This window comes from Vanessa cardui, chromosome 14 (genome assembly GCF_905220365.1).
Source record: "Vanessa cardui chromosome 14, ilVanCard2.1, whole genome shotgun sequence".
Lineage (NCBI taxonomy): Eukaryota > Metazoa > Arthropoda > Insecta > Lepidoptera > Nymphalidae > Vanessa > Vanessa cardui.
This window is the reverse complement of record NC_061136.1, coordinates 12,842,061-12,868,374: the sequence shown is the minus strand read 5'-3', so window position 1 is coordinate 12,868,374 and position 26,314 is coordinate 12,842,061. Positions and strand designations below refer to the sequence as shown.

The 26,314-nt window shown below is 35.6% G+C and overlaps 1 protein-coding gene across 1 annotated transcript; it reads right to left on the bottom strand.

Annotated features, from left to right (window-relative positions):
• Positions 1-1,306: 1,306 nt before the first annotated feature.
• LOC124535145 (cadherin-23-like) lies at positions 1,307-26,314 on the bottom strand. The gene is made up of 35 exons (XM_047111238.1): positions 26,184-26,314; positions 25,679-25,760; positions 23,696-23,767; positions 23,276-23,425; positions 22,761-22,869; positions 22,029-22,176; positions 21,571-21,807; positions 20,666-20,861; positions 19,690-19,985; positions 18,931-19,104; positions 18,428-18,621; positions 18,111-18,228; positions 17,624-17,725; positions 17,334-17,512; positions 17,071-17,249; positions 16,273-16,447; positions 15,698-15,899; positions 14,871-15,012; positions 14,335-14,526; positions 13,544-13,665; positions 12,451-12,687; positions 11,818-11,943; positions 11,497-11,617; positions 10,821-10,918; positions 10,346-10,478; positions 9,981-10,085; positions 9,522-9,691; positions 8,536-8,634; positions 3,779-3,971; positions 3,528-3,637; positions 3,112-3,269; positions 2,805-3,014; positions 2,425-2,589; positions 1,953-2,064; positions 1,307-1,475 (listed from the first exon to the last, which is right to left on the bottom strand). Exons 2-35 carry the CDS (start codon positions 25,743-25,745, stop codon positions 1,380-1,382), a joined length of 5,187 nt encoding a protein of 1,728 aa, XP_046967194.1. The 5' UTR covers positions 25,746-25,760; positions 26,184-26,314; the 3' UTR covers positions 1,307-1,379.

The following is a 26,314-nucleotide window of genomic DNA, read 5'->3' as shown; positions in this document are numbered from 1 at the left end:
GCGAGTTCAACTCGCACTTGTCCCCTTTTTTTTATTAATAGAAATTTTATCCATGCCAGTAAGTAACCAGAACTTATTAAATTAAAACACATGCTTAATACCCCAATATATAAACTGGGTTTATGTAGTCTATAACATGGTTATATATGATTACAATAATGGTAAAGGGCACAGTGTCCACTCATGTTTCAGTCATCATTTGATCAATATTGATAAGACATTCAGTGTATACACAGAGCCAAAAGCCTTTTTTATTACTAATACTTTGAAAATCATCCCTGTAGAACTGTGAAATTAGTTGTGGTCATAGTAAGAGACCTCAAGAGTCACAGGCGATAATAAAGTGGCTTTGTATCATAATAGAGAAACATTTTTAAGAGCTAGAGCCGCTCCTGAAAAAGCTGAAGTGAACAAACAATTGAAATATATACTCTTATCTTGTTTTTTTGTCTTATTTTCTGTTGAAAAACTTGGATCATCTACTGGGTACTGATATTAGGAAGGCTGGTTCGTTTTTTGCCTAGAACATCAGAATTGCAATCTAACGGGGAAATGCTGCAAGTATTCTTGGGCGCTTATTGCGATTTATGACAGTTGTAGTTTTGTATATTAAGGTGGCCACAGTAACTAACTGTGTTGGCGACTTCGTGCGCGTTTAAATGTATCAAAAAGTTATTACGTTTTAAATAAACATAAGTATTTTTTTAATGGGATATACTATGTACCATCGACGATATTTCGACATTATCTATGAATGTCTGGTTCATGAGATGAATATCCCGTTTTAAATACTTGTAGTAAAAAACTCATTACTGTAGGCTAAGTTACTCCTTATGACATCAGCTATCTGCTAGTTAAAATCCCATCAAAACCGGTCCTGCCGTTCCAGAGATTAGCGGAAACAGACAGACGGACCGTTTATATGTATATTCAGTAAAAAACGCTTATTTTAATTTTACAAACAACACTCCAACTTAATTATATGTAAAGTAAAGTAACAGCCTGTAAATTTTCCACTACTGGGATAAGGCCTCTTCCATTAAGAATAGGGGTTTTGGAACATATTCCACCACGCTGTTCCAATGCGGGCTGGTAGAATGCAGATGTGGCAGAATTTCGAAAAAAATAGACACATGCTGGTTTCCTCACGATGTTTTCCCTCACCGCCGAGCACGAGATGAATTATAAACACAAATTAAGCACATATATATAGTGGTGCTTCAAAGAAAAAACAAAATAAATCTTAAAATAATGTAATATCATAAAACTGCACTTCTATATGCATTTGCAAATAACAGGCTTATAATATATAACATAATATATACATATATTATTGTATGTACAATTTACTATGACAAAACAATACAACGAATTTATATTTATTTATGTCTAAACGGTCTATTGGCGAACTCAGGAGTGAATGGCGTTGGATTGAAGCCGAAGTTGTTATTGTGTGCCGCCACTGGTGGATCCAACTGCAAATAAATTATTAAATCAATATTTTTTGTGTAATATTTTAGCTTATTACGTAAGATTATCTTTGATAGTGTTTATTATAAGAAAAAATAAGAATAGACCAACCCCCAAAAGGTAGTATAGAACAAACAAAGGATAACATGAATACATGTTTGGTTTCTTTCAAAATTTGTTTTTCAAGGTATTATTTTTATGAAGTTTTTATTTGTAATTTCAAAGGCTCTAAAGTTACGAATTCGAGCGAACCGCGGCATTTCCGCGGTTTCGCGCTAATTTTCAAATAATTTGAACTTTTCGTATTTTTACTATCTTATGTAAGAAATATCGAAACTTCTTCCCACACCCCTGTAAGAAAACATAAGACATGGTCGACCCGTCTCCCCCCTAAATCGTTTTACGTAACAAATGAGTGTCCCCTTTGGGGCATTCGATACAAGCAATAACGATGATCTTTATCATCGTAAGTTTCTACTTACATTATCGTTGGACATCTCCTGAATGGATGTGCTGTCGGCTGGTGGGAAATAGTCGCTGCGGAACTGAGGCAAATTTTCGATACCGATGAGATCCGAGTCATCTGATTGCTCGCTGTGGAGTGTTAACATAGTTTAGTTGTTAGCAAGATATAAATTTCATCAATGAATTTTAATTAAAACCACTGGCCAGCCAAGAAGTTTTTATGTCTTACTGCCACGAATCAAAAGCCACACTTCTGATGTTGAAAGATCGCCGGAAAATATGTGCCGGAATCGTTACGAATGACATATTTTCGAACGTATTAAATTGCAGTTTCATTGGATTGGAGAAGATACACTTCTGCTCTGTAGATAATCTCCTGTATTTTTCATCCCCTTGTGATTAGCTACCATAGTCGTTAAAACTTTTTTCAATCCTTTGTCCTGTAGAAAATTTAAATAAAGTAACAAGAAAATGAAAATTAAATAGTACCTGATAGCATCGAAGTCTGGTGCTTTGATAGCTTCATTCCAGATTGGATTGGATCCCTCGGTGGCGTGCTTGTTAGTGCCGGGGGCCGCCAGCACGAGCCTATTAAGACCCGACTCTTGCGAACCGTACTTCGTCATCGAAAGGGCTTGAAGGCGACGATTTAATCTGAATGAAGTCAGTTTAACCGTAGATGAGAAAATATGAAAACATTTACCTAGTGCTAGCACCGTAGAAGATGTTATATTAATATGGTTAAAATCTTAATTTAAAGTTCTTTCTATTTAAATATTTGTTTCAGGTATATGTCTCATGTGTAGAATGAAAACAACGGCTATGACAATAACAGTATCAATAGATATTATTGAGACATGCAAACTAACGCTCTGGTTCTGATGATGTATGCAGCGAGTAGCACGAGGCACAGGAGGCCTAACAGAGCGGAGAGAGCGGCCAGCGCGTACGCCGCATATAGCGCTGTGCTCGACTCCAACAGGTCGGGGCTGGCATCCGTCACGAAGTCTCGCAGCACAAGCAGCTCCGTGTTGAGCGTCGTTTGTATGGCGCGCAGAAGTTGCGTGTCGCTGCGAATACTGCGCACATCATGTGTCAGACGTTATGTTACTTTACACTTGTCGAGCTGGGACGGCAAGTGGATAGACAACAATTTTGTCAGGGGTGCAGACTTACTCCTCGATGACGTCAGTGGGCACGGGCACGTCATCTCGTATAAAGTGCGCGCGCACCTCAACAAGGTCATCGCGCACCACTCCTGCGCTGTCGGTGGCAGGGAGCACCTGATCGATGTTGCACGTCATGTTGAAACCGGTGCTGAAGGTCTGTTCTATCTGTGTGAGATAGAGATATTTGTCATTGTAAATCTGACAAACACACGTTCCTCAAATTTTAGTTTCTATTTTGTTACATATGATTCGAGCAAGGATTAAAACTGATTAACTGGTGTATCTGCTCCTGAAAGTATTTTTTTATTAGTAAATGTATAATGAGTATTTTGTTCGTGCAGTAAACACGAACTCAAAATGTAGGAAATGAAAAAAACTGCTAATATTTGTTTACAGTACATCGCTTTGAATAAGTTTACTCACGAAATCGCGATGAGTCTCCACTAGCTGCAAATTGTTGACGAAGATGATGAATACTCTGTTTAAAGACGATATGAGGTAGATCTTTACTGCTGCCGTATCATGAGCTTCCACTGAAATAGTAAAACGTACTTAGAAAAATGATGCAGTAATTTTAGAATTATGATCATTTTCTATTCATTAAACGAGACTATAAGGATATTATTGATATCGATGCAATTAAAAAAAGCGATAACAATTGGCTAGTAACTCACGCGGGTCTGTGGCGACTACGTCGAATTCGAACATGCCATGCATGCTGGCAGTAGGTTGAATGCTAAGTGTCAGAACGCCCGTCGTATTGTGCAGTGTGAAAGCGGATTCGCGCACATTGGATAAGCTCGGGTCTGTCACCATGGACGCGAGGTTTAAAGTGTACACGATGGGCAAGCCTTCTGAATGTGTCGCCTGGCGAAACAAAATACAAAATATTAACTCACTGAAATAATAGCAACACTTTGTGTAGCTTGTTGTAATTTTTTCTATTTTTATTGTGCTAGTAGCGACTAGCGACCCGCCCCGGCTTCGCACGTGTGTAATACTGATACCAAATATACTACAGAATTTGTTTATTTATTAACAACTTCTAAAATAATCAGTGTTTCTTTACTATATTGTCCATATAATTAATACAAAATTCTTACTTTCGAATTACTCTATTTATCATCAAAATCAGTTACGTAATTTTAAAGATCTAAGCAAACATAGCAGCAGCGGTAAGCAACTTTGATTTATACTATGCAATGAATAATGGATGAATAATAGTGATTATCTTCAGATTTTTATACTCTCTTGATTAAATTTTATTGCAAGTTTAATACTTGCACTGAACAAGTATTTTATTTATTTTTATTTATTTATTAGATCACTAACAAAATACACACTAAAAAAATTCCAAATACATGAATAAAAAATAAGACTAGTGGTATCTTACTTATAGGTGATAACAGCATGCACAAAATTAAAGTTAAGCGACAACAAATAGAAGGTAAAAAAAGCTCATTAAAGACTATTTACATAACAACAATAAATTAAAATAAATATGACATAAGTAAACTATCTAAACTAAATAATTTTGAGTATTTACAATTAATATTTTATTTTTAAATTTTTTTATATTACCGAAAATATCTAAATCTTTGTCTCCGCTTATTGAGTTATAGGCTCTCATAATTCTATTGAGAGGGGAGTAATGACCCAAATTAGATTTAGACATATGCTCTGAAAAAATCGTGCGTTTGCTAGTGCGTAATGACTTGGAAGGTGCAGAAATATGTATCCGCGATAATAAGTCTGGACAATCCAAAGTGCCATTAATTAGTTTATAGATAAACATGTTGTCCAGTAAGCGTCTTCGATCGGCAAGGGTGTTCATTTTGAATAAGGCTATTCGATCTTTGTAATTAGGGAGTTTTTTTGCTAAGCCGAATTTAAAGCAGAGATGAGATAAGAAACGTTTTTGAATGCTTTCCAACCTTTTGACGTAAACATCGTAGTGCGGGTTCCAGACTACACTGCCATACTCAAGACCACTACGGACAAAAGCGTTGTACAATGTGATCAAAGTCGAAGGATTTTTCAGATCACTACAATTGCGTAAAATGAAACCAAGACTTTTAAATCCCTTTGAACAAATGGAATCAATATGAGTGTGAAAACGTAATTTTTTGTCAATAATGATGCCTAGATCACGAATCTCAGTCAATTCTCGTAAACAGATATTTTTAAGTATATATGATCTTTGTGGAGTGGATTTCAATCTGCTGAAACTGACCAGATGACACTTGCTAACATTGAGACTCATTCCATTTTTGTCACACCAGTTACTTAATCGATTTTAATCGCATTGGAGCAACTCAACGTCGTTGGAGGAGGAGATGATACGAAGAAATTTAAGATCGTCAGCAAATAAGAAATAATTAGAATTACAGAAACAGTCGCATATGTCGTTAATGAATATGTTAAATAATATAGGACCTAAATGAGACCCTTGTGGTACTCCAGAAAGTGTTTTAAATGGTTTAGATTCATATCCATTAACTACTATTACGGATTCCCTATTGTCAAGGTAGGATTTGAACCAGTCAAGCAAACGACCGAGGATACCATATTCGGATAACTTTTTGAGTAATATAGTATGAGGGACCTTATCGAATGCTTTACTAAAATCAGTGTAGATGACATCAACAAGCTGGCGTGAATCGACTGCAGTGGTAACAAGGTCGGTAAAAGATATTAAATAGTATTCATATATTAGTATTCATATAAATCTATTTTTTATAATGTTTATTTCTTAATAATAATCTTGACTGAAGTCCGATGTAGAGGCGGCGCTATTACTTGGGGAAGTAAAAGTTCGCTCTTGTAAACCTTTAGAGGAGCTGGACAACAATGAGGTGCGTGGCAGAATAATAACTGTGGCAGAATATTTATTAGAAAAACGTTTGTATATTGTATATATACAAAAGTTTTGGTGACAAAAATGTAATAAAACGACTGCTTTGTATTGAGCAGGATTGTGGAATGAAATGAATGAATCTTTTATTAAATAAATGTTTCGGGTGTATATACAATAGTTTCGGTAGCAAAACGACCCATTCCAGAGCCTATAATCTATTTACAATACACAGTTTTTTGTACATGAATGAGGTATGCGCTTGAAATGGCCTATGGTGTGATTTACGGAGAAATGATGGCGTGCTGATATTATTCCCGTAGAAAAAATCTCAGTTATTAGATACCGATAACCTTGAACGGTTGTAGGGAGAGGTCCGATTGTATCGACGTGCACTTGTTGAAAACGTTCGGTTGGCGGGAATGAATGAATCGGATTACATGTCTGGTGTTGTATTTTGCTTTGCTGCTGCTGGCAATTAATACAAGGTTTTGTTCATTGCGCGATGTCAGTATTCATTGTGTATTTTTTGCCATATCAGTATGCAAGTCGTTCGTGTATCGGGATAACTTATTTTGTGTATACTACTGTATTTATGTATCTCTTCGGTACTGTACTTACACTGTACTTCGGTACGGTACTTCAGTAGATTAATTTTTTGCAGCTATAAATTGTTTTGTACAAATAATTGTTGTATATTGTTATCTTTTTCTTGCACGTTTGTTATTTCTTGGTAGTTTGGAGTAGTTGGAGAGTTCATTGTTTCTATGTTGCGTTGGCGACTATTTTCTTGCTATTTTCTTTACCGTTCATGTAACGTATATCGGTAATAAATTCACTGATGAATAATAATTGCCGCGTGCGTTTGTAGATCGCGTCTTGTTCATAGCGAATATAAGTGACTTGTGGTTGGTAAATATTATTATTTGGCGTCTTTCGAATATTGTACGGAAGTGTTTCACTGCCATATAGATGGCTAGTAATTCACAGTCATATGTTGAATATTTTTTTTGAAAAGTAGCCGGTTGGTTGCCATTTTTCATTGGGGCATTGTTGTAATACAGCTCCAGCTGAGTTGTCGGAGGCGTCGCTGAATATTACGAGTACAGCTGAATGCCATGGTTAAACGCTTCGAATTTTTGGTATGATTTGTTGTTCCACTGCATTAATATTTTATCTCGCTTCTTGTTATTGTGTAAGGTGGTATCTAACGGAGCTTGTATCGTTTCTCGTGTTGATTTCCGCTGCTACCAGCGTTCAACTAGTTTTCCGATGTTTGTATCTTATAGCTGCACGGAGTGGTACATCGTCTTGCGAGGCTTCCGAATCGACGGTGGTAGTAACATAATGGCGATAGTGATTCTGATCGCGCGCGGGAACGTTGTTGAGATGATCTACGTTGACGGGATCCGAATCGTTGATTATGTTGCATTCCTAATTCTGCGACCTTGAGTAACAATTTGTTGATTTCGTTTATAAAAAATTGTCTGTCGGTTTGGTATGAAGATACAGTGGTTGGAGGTTTACTTGAAACGGCTGCTATATATAGTTTGCTCCATTATTTTATCAGCGAGCAAGGCTAACTCTTCTAGAGTGATCTTGGAGCTGAAGGTTTCGCTGACGGCGATTACGCAGCGAACGTGAGCTGGTAGCAACTTAGTCCACAATATGTGTAATGTAGAGTCTGATACCTTATCTCTTACTAAGCCTACCATGCGTGTAAGCAGTTGTGTTGGCTTCTGGTCTTGTAGTTCCACTTCAGCGAGTAGTTTTGAAAATTGTTTGCAGTCTGACTCTTCGTATATGGATATAAGTCTTTTTTTGATAGCCTCGTATTGCTGGTCCTCTGGTACGTTGAACAGAATATCAGATATTTGTTCCATATCTGTTTTCTCTAAATGTACTAGGAACATCTGAGTAAGCTAAGCTTGACTCCTTTCAAATTTTTCGGTTACGACCTCAAAGCTTAGGTACCACAAACGAGGGTTGTCCCGCCGGAATGGAGGTATCCGCAATGATAGTGCTATACTTGATACCTCTGATGCAGGTAGTACAGTTTTTGGTAAGGCTTGGGTATTCTGGCCTTCCATTATTAAAGGCATTTGTACAGTGAATCCACGGGTAAACTGGCAGAGCTTTAGCAGAAATTTAGCAGAGCTTTTCCAGCTTCTAGTTTCCTCGCTTGTGAGTCTTCGTTGTGTTGCTCGGGTTTTTCAGCGTGCTTGCACGGGGTCACCAGTTTAGAGGCGCTGAGCAATGTAGGGGGTGCGTGGCGTATAACAAAACGACTGCTTTTTAGTGAGCAGGATTGTAGAATGTTTATTAGAAAAATGTTTCGGGTATATATACAAAAGTTTCGTTAACAAAACAACTCCAATACAAAGTTTTTTGTGCATAAATGTGTTATGTTATTATTTGGAGTGGTCTATGGAGTGATTTACGATGTAATGATGGCGTGCAGATGTGATGCTACAATCCCTTTTCTAGATAAAGCTGACTGCATACTTTTGAGTAACTAATTAAAAAAACCTTTTGTAATAATTTACTATTGCAATTAATTTAGATAAACATTATTACCTGTACTGTCAATAGTTCTCTATTGATTGTGTCCAGCGTTGATATGCCAGCCGTGTAGAGTTTTCGGACGAAATATGGTCGTGGGTTTGCTTCTCTGACCTGAAAAATAGTTTTTCTTTTAGTATGATGGTGATGATGACATGCCTTCAATTATTTCGACATAGCCACTATCAAAAGAGACTACGCAACTGTGTTGTTTATACCTATTTTTACATGTGTCTGCGTAAACTAATCTAAAATGTCTATTTGGCAGTATATGATTTAGTAAAATTATAAAAAGAAAACAAAACGGAAATCCAATTGAAATTTTGTAATTTAGACTTGAACGTTGAATTCGAAGTATTTTAATCTACACACTTAATGACATGCTTATTTTTTGTATTGGAGGAAACCAACGTATATAAGTAAGTTAAATTGTTGATCTAGAATTATTAAGATGGGTACGAAGGGCTTATTATATAATTAATTTTTACGGTTTTTGAATGCTTATTTAATTCTGGATTATTTAACTAAGGCAAACGAGAAGAATAAAAAGTCTCAAGGTTTTTTATAACTACTTAATTTCAATCTGTGTCAGTAATATTATATTTTTTATGGTATAGGTCGGCGGACGAGCATATGGGCCACCTGATGGTAAGTGGTCACCATCACCCATAGACAATGAAGAAGTGAGAAATATTAACTATTCCTTACATCGTCAATGTGCCACCAAACTTGGGAACTAAGATGTTATGTCCCTTGTGCCTGTAGTTACACTGGCTCACTCAACCTTCAAATCGGAACACAACAATACTGAATACTGTTATTTGGCGGTAGAATAACTGATAAGTGGGTAGTACCTACCCAGACGGGCTCACACAAAGCCCTACTACCAAGACTTCAACTTCAAGATTATTCGGGTCAAATCCAATCTTACCGTTTTCTGATATGTTTTAGAATATAGACGATCACAAGAATAAGTAAAATATTCATGCTATGACACTTACAGTGACGGTCACGGTAAGGATAGAACTTCCAAGGGGGGTAGTGCCCTCTTTAGAGTTGGAGGCCGCGATTTGTAGAACGTGAGTCTCACTCTCACTGCGGTCCAGCTCCTTGTTAAGTGACAGGATATTTTTGACGGAATCCAGTGCGAAGTAACCTTCGTCGTTGCCACCTGTCAGATAGAACACGTTTAAATGAATGTGTGAAAAAAATTATAATGATTACGAAATGAGTAGTTATAGGACACTTTGCAGTTTTTATTTTTATAATTATAAAATATTAAATCTATCGATTGCGTAAAAATCAATTGTACGTAAAAAGAAACTGAAACCTTATGCTTATCACTTGTAAATAAGTTCTAGTACCCATTATACATGTTATAGTACTATATATATACTTTTTTACTGAGGATATAAATAATGTAAAGATAAAATTTATAAATGTAGTTTAAAAATACTTACTAATTATGCGATAAAATATTTCATGGCAATCATCGTTGCAGAGATAATTCTTCGGATCCTCAGCGAGCGGGAGTTCGTTTTCCTCAGTTAAACCAACTTCCTTCTCTGAAATAAAAAATTACTGTCATGTTTGTTATTCTTTCAAAAAGAGTTACATTGAATATTATATTTATGGTAATATGTTCTTGAAGTGGATTAGCGGTTTGATTAAGTTGTTGAGAATTTTTGTAAATTTCGCAAAATAATATGAAATTCCTTACAAATTATAGTATAATATGGAAATAGTAAGGCGTCTGTCTCACTTAAAATACATATATTTCGTAGTTTTATAACCAAATTGAACTCAAACTTGAGAATTTTCTTACCAACAAAGGCGACGGTGACAGCGTTGGTTTGGAAAGTAGGTTCGCCTTGAGTGGGCACGAATACCACTGACAGCACCACCTCTGTGAACAGCGGGCCTGGCTCCGTACCACCATCAGTCGCACGGATACGAATCTGTTAATTTAAATAAAATAAGTGTATTGAGACTCGTATTATTGATCTTATTCATATTATATACTTTTCTTTTAAAGCTAGTATTATATATTGGAGACTTTTCGCCCAAACAATATTAGGGTCTGTTCATCAAAACACGTTTCTAAACATAAAACGTACCATACCATTTTTTTCTTTATTTTGCAAAAAGAATAATACTTTGAGCTAGTTAATTAGTATGAGGACAAAGTACAGCAACCCACCCTAAAATCTTATCTCTGCTTCACAGTTCAGTGTTTTTAAATAATAAAACGATTCTTAAAACTTCGTGAAAAATTGGAAAATTAGACTTTTTTTATTTACCTGAAACTCTCTGATAGTTTCGGCGAAGAGTTCTCTTAAAATAAGCGTGCCCTGGTTCTCACCGTCGCTTACAATTTGGAAGTACTCTGAAGCTGCATCTGATAAGATTAAAGCCTTTTATTAATTTAATCTGTTGGATTTAGATAAAATTTCTTAAGTGAGGAATATAAAAGTCATCATAATGTAACTTTTACTCAAGTTGACCTGTCATTCAAGTTAGATTTTTAAAAGAGATATAGTGCGACACAAATTAGATGTAGCATCGGAAAATGCAATGGAATGAAAAAAAAAGCCGATTACTGCCGATTTACACGACCAATAGAAATAGCTCCCTATCACGCCATTGGACGCTATTCGAGAAAGCAAGTGCATGTAAATCGGCGTGTCAAATTGACGAATATATTAGGTCATATGATATTTAAATAAAACTAATTATAACGGATTTGAATCGCGTATATTAATTATTTTTTTAAACATAATCGTCATATGATATTACAAGTTATTACGTTTGTGTAACGATCATATTCGCATGAGAAATAAATATTGATAATTTGGGATAGCGTACTCAATTCGGATGTGATCGGTTTTACGAATTTTGCCGATGCGACAACTAAGTTGTGTCGTACTATACGGATCTGAAAACTTTTCTAGGGAATAAAATAATTTACAGCCTCACCATCTCCGGTGATCTCGAAGCTAAGTGTGCCAGCATGAAGCCCATCCTCATCCGTAGCTTGAATACGGTCCAGGAAGTCGCCAGTCACCAGCACCAACAAGCCATTGCTCACAGCACGTTCCTATTACCATCGATCACAGAGTAAGTACAAGTAATGACTATAAATAAATAATTAAATGTTGGAGAATTTAGTACTGTCAAAACGACATTTGCATAATATAGCTTGGCAATTAAAAGTCAGTTTGATCAATTTCCGCAACGTCTTGTAAAGTTTAAGTTTAAGGATAATAATTCGGACAAAATAAAGCACAACCTACCCACCCTTGCTAGGCGAATGCTGGTACCATCCTTTGGAAAAACGAATACGGGTGCGTGGAAGTTGTACGGTCGGACGATCAATTCGTACTTTTCTTCTGAATGCAGTGGCGGGTCTCCGTGGTCGAACGCCTGTTAAAAATTATATCACTTATTGTACTTACACAAAGTAAGATTTTTTATCCATTTCCTTTCATATTGAATATTTGTAAATAATATAAATTGACCAAAAAAGATCCGCAAAGTTTTGCCGGATCTTCTCAGGTCAGGGTATTTTCTTTTCCGAGCCGGTGGTAGTATTTAATTTTACAGTTAATAAGTATGTGTGTATGCTTTTATATTGAATAAAGGAACGTAATGTAAAAAGTAATGTAAATCTAGAATTGAAGTGTGTATTAAGTAGCGCGAAAGTTTAAAGTGTTCAGGATTATTTTAATTAAGGTTATAATTTTTACTATCACAATCATTGTGGATTTATAGACATTTCTTAACAAGATCCTTACATAATTGACTTAATTCAAGAAAATTCAACACGTATATTACTTATATTGTATAACATTTTTTTTGTGACTTTAGGCTTGTATCCCACGAACATTATGTATTAAAAAACCATATGAAATACTAAATTAATACACTTACTCGTATTTCAATGTTGTAGGTTCCCCAGTATCCTCTTAGGTCCATGGTCGCCTCCAATTCTGCAGAGACATTATAAAAATTGCCGGATTGAAAGATGTGTACAATTTTGAAGAGGTCTGGAATGGGGATGTCCCTATTGGTGATCGCGAGGTCTCTGATCTCGTAGCCGACGCGGGAGTTGTCAGTATTTGGTTCGTCGCGATCTCGTGCGTGAATATATGGAGATAGTTTTTCCCCCTGTGAAGATTAAAAGGCATCCATTAAGCTCTCTTTTTGTAATAAATAATATTTTTTTATGAATTTCTTGCCGAAGTCAATAATTTTTCTGTATAGGTTGGCGGACGAGTATATGGGCCATCTGATTGTAAGTGGTCACCATCACCCATAGACAATGACGCTGTAAGAAATATTAACTATTCCTTACATCGTCAATGTGCCACCAACCTTGGGAACTAAGATGTTATGTCCCTTGTGCCTTTAGTTACACAGGCTCACTCACCCTTCAAACCGGAACACAACAATACTGAGTACTATTATTTGGCGGTAGAATAACTGATGAGTGGGTGGTACTTACCCAGACGGGCTTGCACAAAGCCCTACCACCAAGTAATATGCTAGCATAAGATGTGTCATTAAAAAAGAAATAATTTAATATTTAGTAATGAATTAAAACTGAATACTATAAAAATGAGTCGAGATGGCCCAGTGGTTAGAACGCGTGCATCTTAACCGATGATTGCGGGTTCAAACCCAGGCAAGCACTACTGATTCTGTGCTTAATTTGACTTTATAATTAATCTCGTGCTCAGCGGTGAAGGAAAACATCGTGAGGAAACCTGCATGTGACAAATTTCATAGAAATTGTGCCACATGTGTATTCCACCAACCCGCATTGGAACAGCGTGGTGGAATATGTTCTAAACCTTCTCCTTAAAGGGAGAGGAGGCCTTTAGCCCAGCAGTGGGAATTTACAGGCTGTTGTTGTTGTTTGTGTTTTTGTTTACTATAAAAATACTTGTTGATTTTGGTCTTTGCTTGTTTTGATAATAAACATTTACTAGAATTTTACATAAAACCTTCAATCACTGCCTACCTCTTTGAAGTTCTCTGAGATCGACCAGGACAGCTGGTCTCTCGATGGCAGCTCTGGTGCGTTGTCGTTTATGTCGAGCAATATCACCTCAATTTCCGTGGTGTTCTGATTTCTGTTGCCATCTGTATTTGTGAATTATATTATTGTTTTAGTCAAAAGAAATCCACTTGCCTTTAGAGGGCTGAAAGTTTTCTTTAGTTTCGCAGAATAAATTAATGATTTTTTTTCTTTTATTTGATAGATATCTAATTAGCTCTATTAACTTAAAAATAAATTAGGTTTTTCTATTAAAATATAGCGTTATGATTAAAATCTGAGTAAGCTTATGTTTTGATTAGAATCGAGTCCGACAGAACGCGGGTAGGAGAATAAAGCCAATCGAACGCAAGCGTGACGTCACACCGAGTCACGCTTGGATGCGGCCGTCGGAAGGGAGCTCACGCTGATTTTGGAAGTTCCCCGAAGGAAGGACCCCGAACGGACGTGTTTGTTCGAGAAGCGCTATCTATATCTGATCTAATTGTGGTATTTAAAATAAATTTAATTTGGATCCAAGTGCTTCGAGATAGTTTATTTTGCTTGAGGTACCCTATCATGTCAGAACCGAAGGAAGATACGTGCCCACTAATTCAGAATTACCATGCTGCTAATACATGCATAACATACTAAAGAAACACTGTTTTTAGAAGAATGTTGTAAGACATTCTGTATTATAATCAGTATCAGCGTTGCATCTGTGCGAAGCCGGGGCGCGTCGCTAGTAAATGATAAATTAGGACTATGAAACATACCGCCTTCCGAGTAAAAGTTATCGATTAGAGTGAGGAAGATCCTGTGCGTGGGCTCGTCGCCGTCGCGGTCGAGGCTCTCGTCCGTCGTGAGGTCCACATACACGCGCCCCGAATCCAAATCGACGGCGAAAAAGTCGCGCAGACGCTGGTTCACCGCATAGTTGATCTGGTAGCTCACCGTGTTGTACATTTCTGTTGCAGATTTAACAATACGTATTTTTAATGTTAGGTTGAAAGAGTAGAATTTGACACTCGTTAAAATCGCTCACAATAAACGATTGTGAAATATAGGACAATTATAGTGAGAAGCAAATCATCGAATAAATACGATTATGACATGTTTTAATTTTTCAACAGTATTATAGTTTTATGTATATGTTTAAAGGTTAAGAAACGCAATTGTTTATCTGTGTAAGTTATCGAATAGTATTACTTAAATTTGTTTTTTTACTAATATTCTACTTCTAGTATAAAAATAATAGTAATAAATTGTGATTTCACAACTAATTTTCAGTGTTCCAAATGAAATGTATTACCGTCTCTGTCAAGATCTTCAGACTTAATAACGACCACTTCGTCGCCAGATTTCGCGTTCTCGTACAAGTACACGGTCGTATTGAACCTGTCGATTCTCGCCATGGGATTTTTGTTATTTGTGTCAATTATTTGTATTGATATCTGCAATGCATGAAATGTGTCATAAGACATACCTACATTTTAAATCCAAAACCTTCAGTAGTTATATATTTGATTCGCTTATAAATAATTTTAAACTTTATGAAATACAAAATAAGCGTCATAAAATGCCGAGCCGAGATGGCAGAGTGGTTAGAATGCGTGCATCTTAACGGATTATCGCGAGTTCAAAGCCAGGCAAGCACCATTCATGTGCTTAATTTGTGTTTATAATTCATCTCGTGCTCGGCGAAAGAAAATCATCGTGAGTAAACCTGCATGTGTCTAATTTCATAGAAATTCCAGAATTTCTGATTCCACCAACCGGCATTGCACGGCGTGTTGGAATATGTTCCAAACCTTCTGCTCAAAAGGGAGAGGAGGCCTTAAGCTAGCAGTGAGAACTTTATAGGCTGTTGTTGTTGTAAAATCACTAGAAACGACCGGACCAATTTGTTTTTGTTATTACGAGACATATAATGAATGACATGTACCTAACATTTCACAGATACAGGAATGGCGAATCCAATATTTGTGATGCATTGACTGATTGATTTTGTATTATACGTGTATAATATATACGATATCATAATATCATCGGATGGCTTTTTTCCATTAATAAAGATATAACGAATAACAATAATAATTTATTACATTATACATTATTACATTTAGGAAACATACTCACATCTCCTTCAGTTTCCCAGTATGTTATGTCTGGTGGACAGTCACTGTCATCTTCCTCGGAGCACTTGTCACTTGCAACCACAGTGTAATAGAGATTGTATCGAGGTGGAGTATCAGCATCGATAGCTCCATCACGGTCCACTTCTATCTGACCCGAGCGGAAGTCAATCTTCACTAGATCATCTGGTGTACCTTCTTTAGGACTGAAGAGATTATTGGTGAGATAATAATTTAGTATTTGTGATAAAATCGCTTATTATAATCTGTGGCGTAGCTAGATGAGAAAGGGCCCCGGTGCATAGAAAAAGAATCGGGCTTTTATCTCCTCTTTCCCATCCCTCTTTAACTAATAAATTAATGATACCAAATAAGATATATTTTGCGTGATTTTCTAGCTACAGAAGCTCAAGCTCAGCTCAGTTTTATTTTAGAGGGCCCCTGAACTCTGGGGCCCTGGTGCACTGCACTTCCTGGCCCCACGATAGCTACGCCACAGATTATAATCGCCTTAATAAAAATTCATCATAAGTAGGGTTAGCAAAATAAATCGAGTAGGTACTCGTATTTAAAACTCACCGTATAGTGTACCGAACTTGGTTATAGAGCGGACCATCAATATCAGTGGCTTGCACGGAACCGATAATGGTGTTAGTCGCGGAGTTCTCTCGCACTCTCAGCACTTGGGTCAGTGAGCCGCTCACCCACTGGGGGGCGTTGTCGTTCATATCCACTATCGTGATCGTGTACGTTACTGTAGACGAGAGAGCAGGATGATGATAGATCGAATATTTTTCTAAATAATTTACAGAATAGGCCTACAATATTACTAGGTAATAAAGTTACAAAAGAGTAATAATATATACTGTGTATAATTTTTTTTTATGGTATAGCTTGGTGGACGAGCATATAGGCCATCTGATGGTAAGTGGTCACCATCACAATGAAGCTGTAAGAAATATTAACTATTCCTTACATCGTCAATGTGCCACCAACCTTGGGAACTAAGATGTTATGTCCCTTGTGCCTGTAGTTACACTGGCTCACTCACCCTTCAAACTGGAACACAACAATACTGAGTTCTGTTATTTGGCGGTAGAATAACTGATGAGTGGGTGGTACCTACCCAGACGGGCTTGCACAAAGCCCCACCACCAAGTATATAAATATTCTTTTGTTTGGTGCAAATGCTTTCATTCTTGCCACCATTCCACGCACTAGATTTATCCAGTAATTTTAAATACTAGGTATTTCTAATTCAAATTTGTATATATTTCAGTATTCAATGTTAACAATTTTTATGTTGATTAATCTACACACTTTGTTCTGTTTTTGGAAACTGATTTTATATTTTTTCTCATATTATACGATACATACACTCGTCGTAGTTTTGTCCGATCTCCGTGTTGCTGTCCACGACCCGCACACTGAGGTACAGCACTTCAAACTCCTCGTAGTCGATGGTGACGTTGGGACGGATCTCTTTCACAGACAACATCCCCACGGCGACACCGCGTTCGTCTGGGTTCGGGTACACTGTTTCGATTTCGACACAGCTAAAAATTTTGATTATTTCAGACTGTGGTTAATATTACTAATCTAATGTAGTGTAAGCTGTACCGGAAGTAATTAAGTCTTACCCATAGAAGTGAGAACTATCTGTTTCTCGACCTTGCTTTGTTGCGTAGGAGGTATCCCAAATTATTTCAAAGCGCAAGTCAGCTGTGGTATCGGGATCCGTGGCTGTAATGTTCTGCGACTCCTGGGTTATTGGGAAACCTTCCGGAACATTTTCTTCCACTTGTGGGGTACCTCTCGGCTACGGTCATATGATTATGATGTACAAAAAATAAAAATAACTTTCAACACACATTTTTTCATATTAATAAGTACAATTTTGAAATAAATTGGTTTTTGGTGGAATACTTACGAGACGTAGGGTCGGTGGTGTGTTGTTGACATCCTCAAGCTGAATCACGAGTTGTGACGTGGCAACATTGTAAGGCTCGCCCAAAGTGTCTTCAGCGCGTACCTGAATATTTTAAGAGTTTTACTAAACGTTTGTTTGATGTAAACAATTTATGGCAGCTTAATAGAATTTATGAGTCGAGATGGCCCAGTGGTTATAACGCGTGCATCTTAACCGATGATTGCGGGTTCAAACTCTTTATAATTTATCTCGTACTCGAAGAAAAACATCGTGAGGAAACCTGCATGTGACAAATTTCATAGAAATTCTGCCACATGTGTATTCCACCAACCCGCATTGGAACAGCGTGGAGGAATATGTTCCAAACCTTCTCCTTAAAGGGAGAGGAGGCCTTTAGCCCAGCAGTGGGAAATTACAGGCTGTTGTTGTAATAGAATTAATCGTTGTTGCATAATAGCGGTTCTTTATTAATATTATTATAAATCACCTGAACAAGTAGTTCATTCTGTCTGTGATAATCAAACGCCTCGTCAGTAGCTACATAAATGTCTCCCGTGTCTTCGTTTATCCTCAAAATGTTCTGAGCTGTTCCCATTATACTGTGCCTATAAATTTCGTCTCAAGATTAATTTTATTTAGCTCTCATTAAAATTATGTAATTTAACTTAAGTTAAAATAGTAAAGCGAGTAACTAGAGTCAGATATACTAGATTTACTAGCAACGTAGCCAAACTGATTTTATTTATTTGTTAAAAAAATATTCAATTATTGGCAACATCGAATGCTGACCAGTCATCTACTTACACCACTTTATCCCCAATATCTCTGTCACGCGCTTGCACGCCGGCTACGAAGAATCCTTCACCTTCAGTTTCTTTAAATTTCACAGTTTGGATACTATTTTCAAATATAGGCAATTCATCATTCCAATTGATTAAGTTTATAAAAACAGTAGCGACACCAACGAATTCTGGCTTATCCATATCTGTAGCAACCACCTATAATACGTAATTAAAAATAAACAATAGTTAATCACCATCGTATAAAAACAAAGTCGCTTTCTCTGTCCCTATATCCCTATGTATGCTTAAATCTTTAAAACTACGCAACGGATTTTGATCTGTTGTTTTTTTAATAGATAGAATGATTCGAGAGGAAGGCTTATGTATATAATACATGGGCAATATAGTAAAGAAACACTGATAATTTTAAAAGTTGGTATTGTGATGTCTGTAGTATATTTAGTATCAGTATTGCATCTTATAAATAAACGTAGTCGCGAGTAAAGATGATGATGACCAGCTAACCTTTAGTTCGATATGTTGAAACTCCGGGATCTCGAAGTCAAGCATGCTGTGGTTAGATGTGCCCATTATAAAGGTCTGCCGCTGATAGCCAACCTCAGGCTGAATAAAGAACGCTTCAGCTGCTCCAGGGGGATATACGCTTTCAAGGTGTACTTTATATTGCGCATGTTGACCCTGATAGAAAAATATAGTATTAATCAGATTTTTGCCCGTAAAGTTACATTAGAAAATTAAAACTACAAAAAATATTTTGTGATATATATAGATCTAGTCACTCATGCGCACTTAAGCTTATTGTATGCACGAGTGCCACTCGTACTAATCTATACTGATAATAATTTAACGTGGAGGCGTCTTTGTGAGTGAATAGATCTATACTTGGTACTATTGGATGGATGGGTAATTGTGTCAATTTTATTATAGATACAAGGGATATCATATATTACAACTTCCCAAGTTTGATGATGTAATGTAGTGGCGATATTTCCTACGTCACAGACATCTGTAGGCAGTGGTGGCCACTTACCATCAGTTAGCCAATTTCCCCTTCCACTTTCCAATAGTAATATATGCTTTATATCTATGTTAAATGTGATCAATATCTATAAAATTAACAACAACAGCAATAGCCTGTGAATAGCTGAGCTAAGGCCTCCCTTTGAGGAGAAGGTTTAAAGCATATTCGACCACGCTGTTCCAATGGATTCACATGTGGCAGAGTTACGTTGAAATAAAATTATCGATATTGATTAATCTTACCAAATCTTTATCATGGAATCCAAACTCTTGATCGAAGTACAGCGTCTGAGGTGTTTCTTCGAGAATGTTGACCGTGTAATTGCTGTGTAAAGGTTCAGGATATTGATCATTAACATCATCAATAATTATGACAACATTATTCACAGTCGCAAACGAGGTGTTGTCATATTTGTAAGCAATCAGTGATAGCCTGAATAGTTCTCGTTCTAAAGTGTCTCTGTCAATTGGAAACACTTGGAATATACCACCGTCTCTACCACCCTCTATAGTTTTAATGTCAAAGTACTTTTCATCATCTGCAAAAATAGGATTTAGCTTTAATTACGCTGTTTAGGCACACCCTAGTCAAAATTATAGTCATCTATATAAGTACTTTTGTAAATTATAAGTCTGAGACTTATGAGAAAACGCTCATCAATAATCTAAATAATTGACTTATAACGTAGCATTTAATATCTTGTAGGTATAATAAGTGTATAATAGTCTATCTGACGAGAGATAACTTTAGAAATTAGTTTGCTGTGTAGCCAGTACGTCCACTCAGTTAATTAATTTAAATTAATTTCAATTATCTAGATGATTATACAAAATATAAAAAAAAAAACCATACAGGGCTTCCTCCGAATTTGTTTTCCCCCGAGCTTATATAATATAGTCATTCAGCACGTTTATTTACAGGCCATTATTAGGCGTAAGTAAGACATAGTGTTGTACAGTCGGGGTAAGAAAAGGATTAAGATCTATTTTCGTGTGCTCAGTATGAGCGATAATGTGCTTTACCGATTGAGAATGACATATTACGTCGCAATGATTTGATGTTTATATTCAAAAGGTGAAAACTGACGAAGGTTTTCTTACTCTTACGTACATAAAATTTTGTGGCATCGAGTCATATTCAAGATATTTTTTATCGAAATATAAGAAAACATAAAAAGAGGTTAATGTTTGATATATGACGATGAAAACTTTTTCTTACCCTTATCAGCTTCAAGTCGATAGTATATTGGTTTGTCTATTCCGGTGTCTCCATCAATGGCTCTCACCGTGAAGTTTTCAGCTGTCTTCTCGTCCAACTGCTGAACAGCAAAAATCTCCAGCCAGCGTGGTGGCCGATGCTCTACGTTTTCTACTCGTACCATGACTGTGACTGTGTGGTTGTTAGGCAAAGAATCCTAGAACAAAAAATCATAAGAATTCCGTTGTATGTCTTCTTTGAATCACGTGCTGAAAGGCAATTTTTTTCGAGCATAAATAGATGACGAGCTAAAGTAGAAAAGTGTATTTCATAGTTTCATGTTTCAATTATAATTTTATGAAAATGAATTATATCCATATTTCCTCATTGCCAAAATAAATTACAAAACAATCAGCGGTCTGGCATAGCGGTTGACTACGGTCTCGAGTACACGTAGCACCGTGACAGCACGACAATAGGCTATCAAAGTGACCTCTTATGCCTGGAGAATTTTTGAGAGTATCTGTAAATCTATCGGTCCCAGATAATTTTTTGGTGTGATTCATTACATATCAAAGCCAAGTTCAAGTTCAGTAATACTTCAAATTCAATAACAATAATATAATTATAATATCGAATATATATTTATAAATATTATAAATGAGAAAGTAACTCTTTTTGCCTGTCTGTCTGTCTGTCGCTTTTTCACGAATTTGATGAAATTTTGTATGAAGTAAACTTGAGCTCCAAGAAAGGACATAGGCTACTTTTTTGCCTCATAAAACGCGATGAAAGCCGCCAGCGCCTAATAGTATGAATATAATTTTATATATGACCTCGTATGGCAGCGGACAGGGATTAATGGCGAGTTGATGGCGATGAAGATAATTTAATTGCTCGAAATTTGTTTTATGATTGCAACTTACAAAAGCCGTAACCCTAAATATATGAAGTGCATTGGTTTCAAAATCAAGAGCCTGGTTGAGACCCAGAGACATAGTCATCCGATGTAATTGGTTCGGTATTGTTTCGCCGAGGATGTAGAAGATCTGGTCGTCATTTCTGTCGCTATCTATTTTAAATGTCATGGCACTGGTGCTGATCTCACCGTCTTCATCTGTAACCTCGTATATACAGTCAGTTAAGCGCGGCTCTCCCAGTTCCTGTAATGTAAAAATTGCTTAATAAGTCAATTTGTAATTGTGGCTTTTCTAGATCAATGATTAAATTTGGAATCCTAAAATGGCTTTGATAAGACTATCTACATTCTGATAAGCATTTTTTTAGTGTGATATCATTTAAATAAAAAGGATCAAATACGGAACATAAATTAATAAGGCAGCTTTCTTGATCATCGTCCTGAAAGTTGAGACTTTATACTTACCGGTATTATACAGGAATCCATTATGTGAATAATTGGTGGGTTATCGTCGATGTTCACAATCTGTAAAGATATGGTTGGAACCACGGTTTCCCCTTCGATCTGAATGCGAAACACGTAGACTTGCATATCAGGCGTTTCATAGTCCTGTCTGAAATGGTATTCAATGGAATTATAACTATAATATTCGCAATCAGCTTTGATAGACAAATCATAAATGGTTAAAAAGCAAAAATCCTAGAAAATCAGTTTTGCTTTGCTATAATTAACACATTTTTTTCTACGTTAGAAGAAGGTCCTGATAAAAAATAAAAATATGAAAATTGTATAATTCACGCGCTATGAGAATGGTATTAATTAATTATGTCAAATTATAACCTCTCTTTCTAATAAATTCGATTCTGGTATTCATGGTTTTAGCGGATAGTATCTATAAAGTAATGCCCATTAGATTGTTTACATACTTTTTTTCAATTTACAGAATTATTTAGTGCCATCTTTTTTTTACATCTCCCTTTCTCTCTCACTCTGTCTCTACTAGTTATAAATTGAATCACTAAAATAATCTTCACATTGTTACAATCATAAATCTTAAAAATAATGAAGCAACAAATCATGTATAAATACGTAACCAAGTCTCGCTGGCATCTATGCGACTTTGATGCTAACGCTACCCGGTGGTGTCTCAGTTCCAAAAAGTAGCGAATTAAACTTAGATTCTATAATTTGAGTTACCTTTCAGTAATGTAAAGTAACCATTCATTATTTTCTCTCCGAAGTATCGGACCCAGCATATTGAATGACCCAGCCAAAAGAGGACGATTGATAACGGGAGTTTCAGTACCTTAAAATACAAGTTAGTTCATCGTTAGTCTGGTTTTATAATCGAGCTTAGTAGCGCGTATGGGATGATAATTCGCGCAAAACTATAAAACGATAAAATTATAATGAGGTACGGTGCGACAGTCATAATGACTGCATTAAATCTTCCTTAATACGTATCATTCACTAGCTGAATCTGATATAAAAATCAATCGAACGTCGTTTTACTCTTTAAAGGTGAAGTTTCGTAAAATTTTTCCTTTAATGTACGTCTTCACCCTCTAAGAAACCTATTTGCATGTTTTCAAGTTTGGTAGAACACCTACCAAAAATCAAGTAAACCTACTATAGGTTTACTCATCATCGTTTATAAGCTTTGGATTTTAAAACTGTATAAGTATATTGCTAATAACTTATTTTAGTTTTACCGTAATAGTTAAGTTTTGCGATAGCAACGTCTCCTATGATTTCCTCGTCCATGTAAATAACCTGAGTGCTGCTGGCCGGAAAGTATTCGCCCATGCACACGTCCTCTCTCTCCGGTGCCGGTATAAATGGTCTTTCGCTCCATCCCTGGCCTGGTATGGTCATCACAAAATAAAATGTACATATATGACATAAAAAATAATACTGCAAATTAATAATTTAAATTTTTGTATCAATACAGGTATTCAAGTAACAAGAAAAAATTGTATTTAGAGTAGAGTAGAGTAAAATAAAAAATATTCGTTTGTTACTACATTCGAATATTTTTTTGACTTGTTCTTTTTTTGAAATTAAAACTGAACGAGCCATGCCCTCCCAACATTATCCCCGCTTTATGTAGATGTCATATTTCAATTACTTACCATCAAAATCAATATCAGGCAAGTTGTCCGGCTTCGGTTCTCTTGGAATATTTGTCATATATGCACATCGATCTGAAACAATGATGTATGTTTATATCGCAAGCAAATTGTCATTGTGTCTTATGATATATACTTGGTGATAGGGCTTTGTGCAAGCCCGTCTGTACCGCCAAACAACAGTACTCATTATTGTTGTGTTCCGGTTTGAAGGGCGAGTGAGCCAGTGTAACTACAGGCACAAGGGACATAAAATCTTAGTTTCCAAGGTTGGTGGCACAGTGACGATGTAAGGAATAGTTAATACTTCTTATAGCGTCATTGTCTATGGGTGATGGTGACCACTTACCATCAGGTGGGCTGGACCAATGTCATAAAAAAATATTTTTTATGACATTGGTGTATAGTATTGCGAATTTCGTTTACGATGTCCCTGTATCTAAACGACAAACTGACACGTCTGGAAAGGCACAAAACCTATAGCATTACTATTTTATATACATCTTAGAAAATCTAAACAACTTTATTTTAACTATAATTTATTTTTATCGGGAATTGAAACAAGCAGCATGTAGATGCTGCTTGTTTCGTCGTATTATTTAAACGAGTAACTTTACGTAGTATAATAAAACAAAGTCGCTTACCGCTGTCTGTCCCTGTGGATGTTTAGATCTTTCAAATTACACAACTTAACTTTGGTGCGTTTTTTTTTAGATAGATAGTATGATTGGAGAGGAATGTTTTTGTATATAATACATGGAAAATATAGTAAAGAAACAAGAAAAATTCTGTGGTATATGTAGTATCAGCATTGCACCCGTGCGAAGCCGGGACGGGGGCGCTAGTAAGGACTAATTTAGATAAGACATAATAAACGGAGCACGGGTCCACGTATAATATTATGTTTGCTTCCATTTTAATATTATGCTAACCATAAAATTTATGATTTTGTTAATTTAATAAAACAGTATACCTATATATATTTTAAGATCGAATTATTATATTTTTATTCTTTATCAGCTATGCCTTTCTTTATATAGAAAACTTTTATCATAGGTACCGATATTATAAACGAAGATTTACGTCATAGATATCTTAAGTTTAATTAGATTTGTAATTAGTTCTTGAAAACAATCTTATTGCCCTTTTAACTAGCGCAACGTAATGAAAAACGAAACACACCTACTGAAATGATTTTTAGCTGTAGGTGCATCTTCATTCAAGGTGTGACGTTAGTTTCATAAATGTGATCGTAATCAATATTTCGGATTATTTTATGATTAATGAAATTATCCGAAATCCGGTCATCGGTCGGTACAAAAATTTATTTTTATACTCGTCTCCAATTTTTACAGTAGTACAGTATTACTAAACTTCAATAATTTTCTTTATTCCGATGAAATGCCGATCTTTGTTTCATTAAAATTGAAATTAAATGAAAATTCTTAGTAATACAAAACTACGATAAAAGAATACTAATGCCCAAAATAAATTATCCTGTGATTGAAAATCTCTTTGAGTTTGGTAAGTTTGTATTTTTGACACATTTTACAATTCATTCATGAATAAGTTTACGTAGTGAATTGAATTACAATTGTTTATATATAATTATACAAAATAATAAGATAAGTTAAGAGGCAAATATTTTTACGCCACAAATAAACGTAAATTATTTTTAATAGACACGCCTTTTTGTTTCAAAAAGTTTGTTTAAAAAAGAACTTCTGGAAGCCTTAGATACTTGTCATCTTGAGTGGTCAATGTTGGTGGTAACATTCTTATGAATGAGTCTTTATATTTATTATTGTGAAATATATGTATATAGCCACAAATTATCAGTAATCGTCTTCATCAATATTTTTTAAATTCTTTTGGTGATATAATTTTATTTATCAGTGTCGCTGATCGAGGTTGTTTAATTATTTATATTTAAATAAACGTTTTAATTTTATGTATTTTTAGCAAAAATGTTGCAAGAATACTTACCTTCTGTTAAAACGAATGGTAGTCCAAAGAGAAGTAAGATAATAAAGTGTGACAGTATTTCCCCCATCTCTCATGACATTTCCTTCAAATAAAAAAAAAAAACTTTTCAGTGTATTTTACAAAGCAAAAAATATACAGTCCAATTATTTCCAAAGATTAAATTATACCTATGTATATTAAATTTGGATAAACAAATATAGGTATATATTCATATCTTACTTAAATTTACTCGCGCAATGTAAATATGTTATTCTTGTTTCACGTTTAATTGTTACACTTTCTACGTCAAATATTAATAAAACTAAAATAACTGTAAATCACTTTTATTGTCTCTAGAACAGAAAAGAATATTCTAGAAACAAAATATCTTGATCTCACACTGAAAATATTATAGACACTCAATTGTATTCAAAACAAATGCCAAAATATAAATATTCACTTTAAATAAATAGATTGTGGTATATATTATTCATATATTAAATTTCGATAAATATTTCGAAATTACCTTGAAATAATCCTTTGAATTATAATTGTAGGTTTGCAACAAAACTGCACAAAACTGTTTTTACAATACACTCTCGATTTCGATATGTAATTTCTTAACAAAGCTAAATTGATTGTGTTATTTCGTTTCTG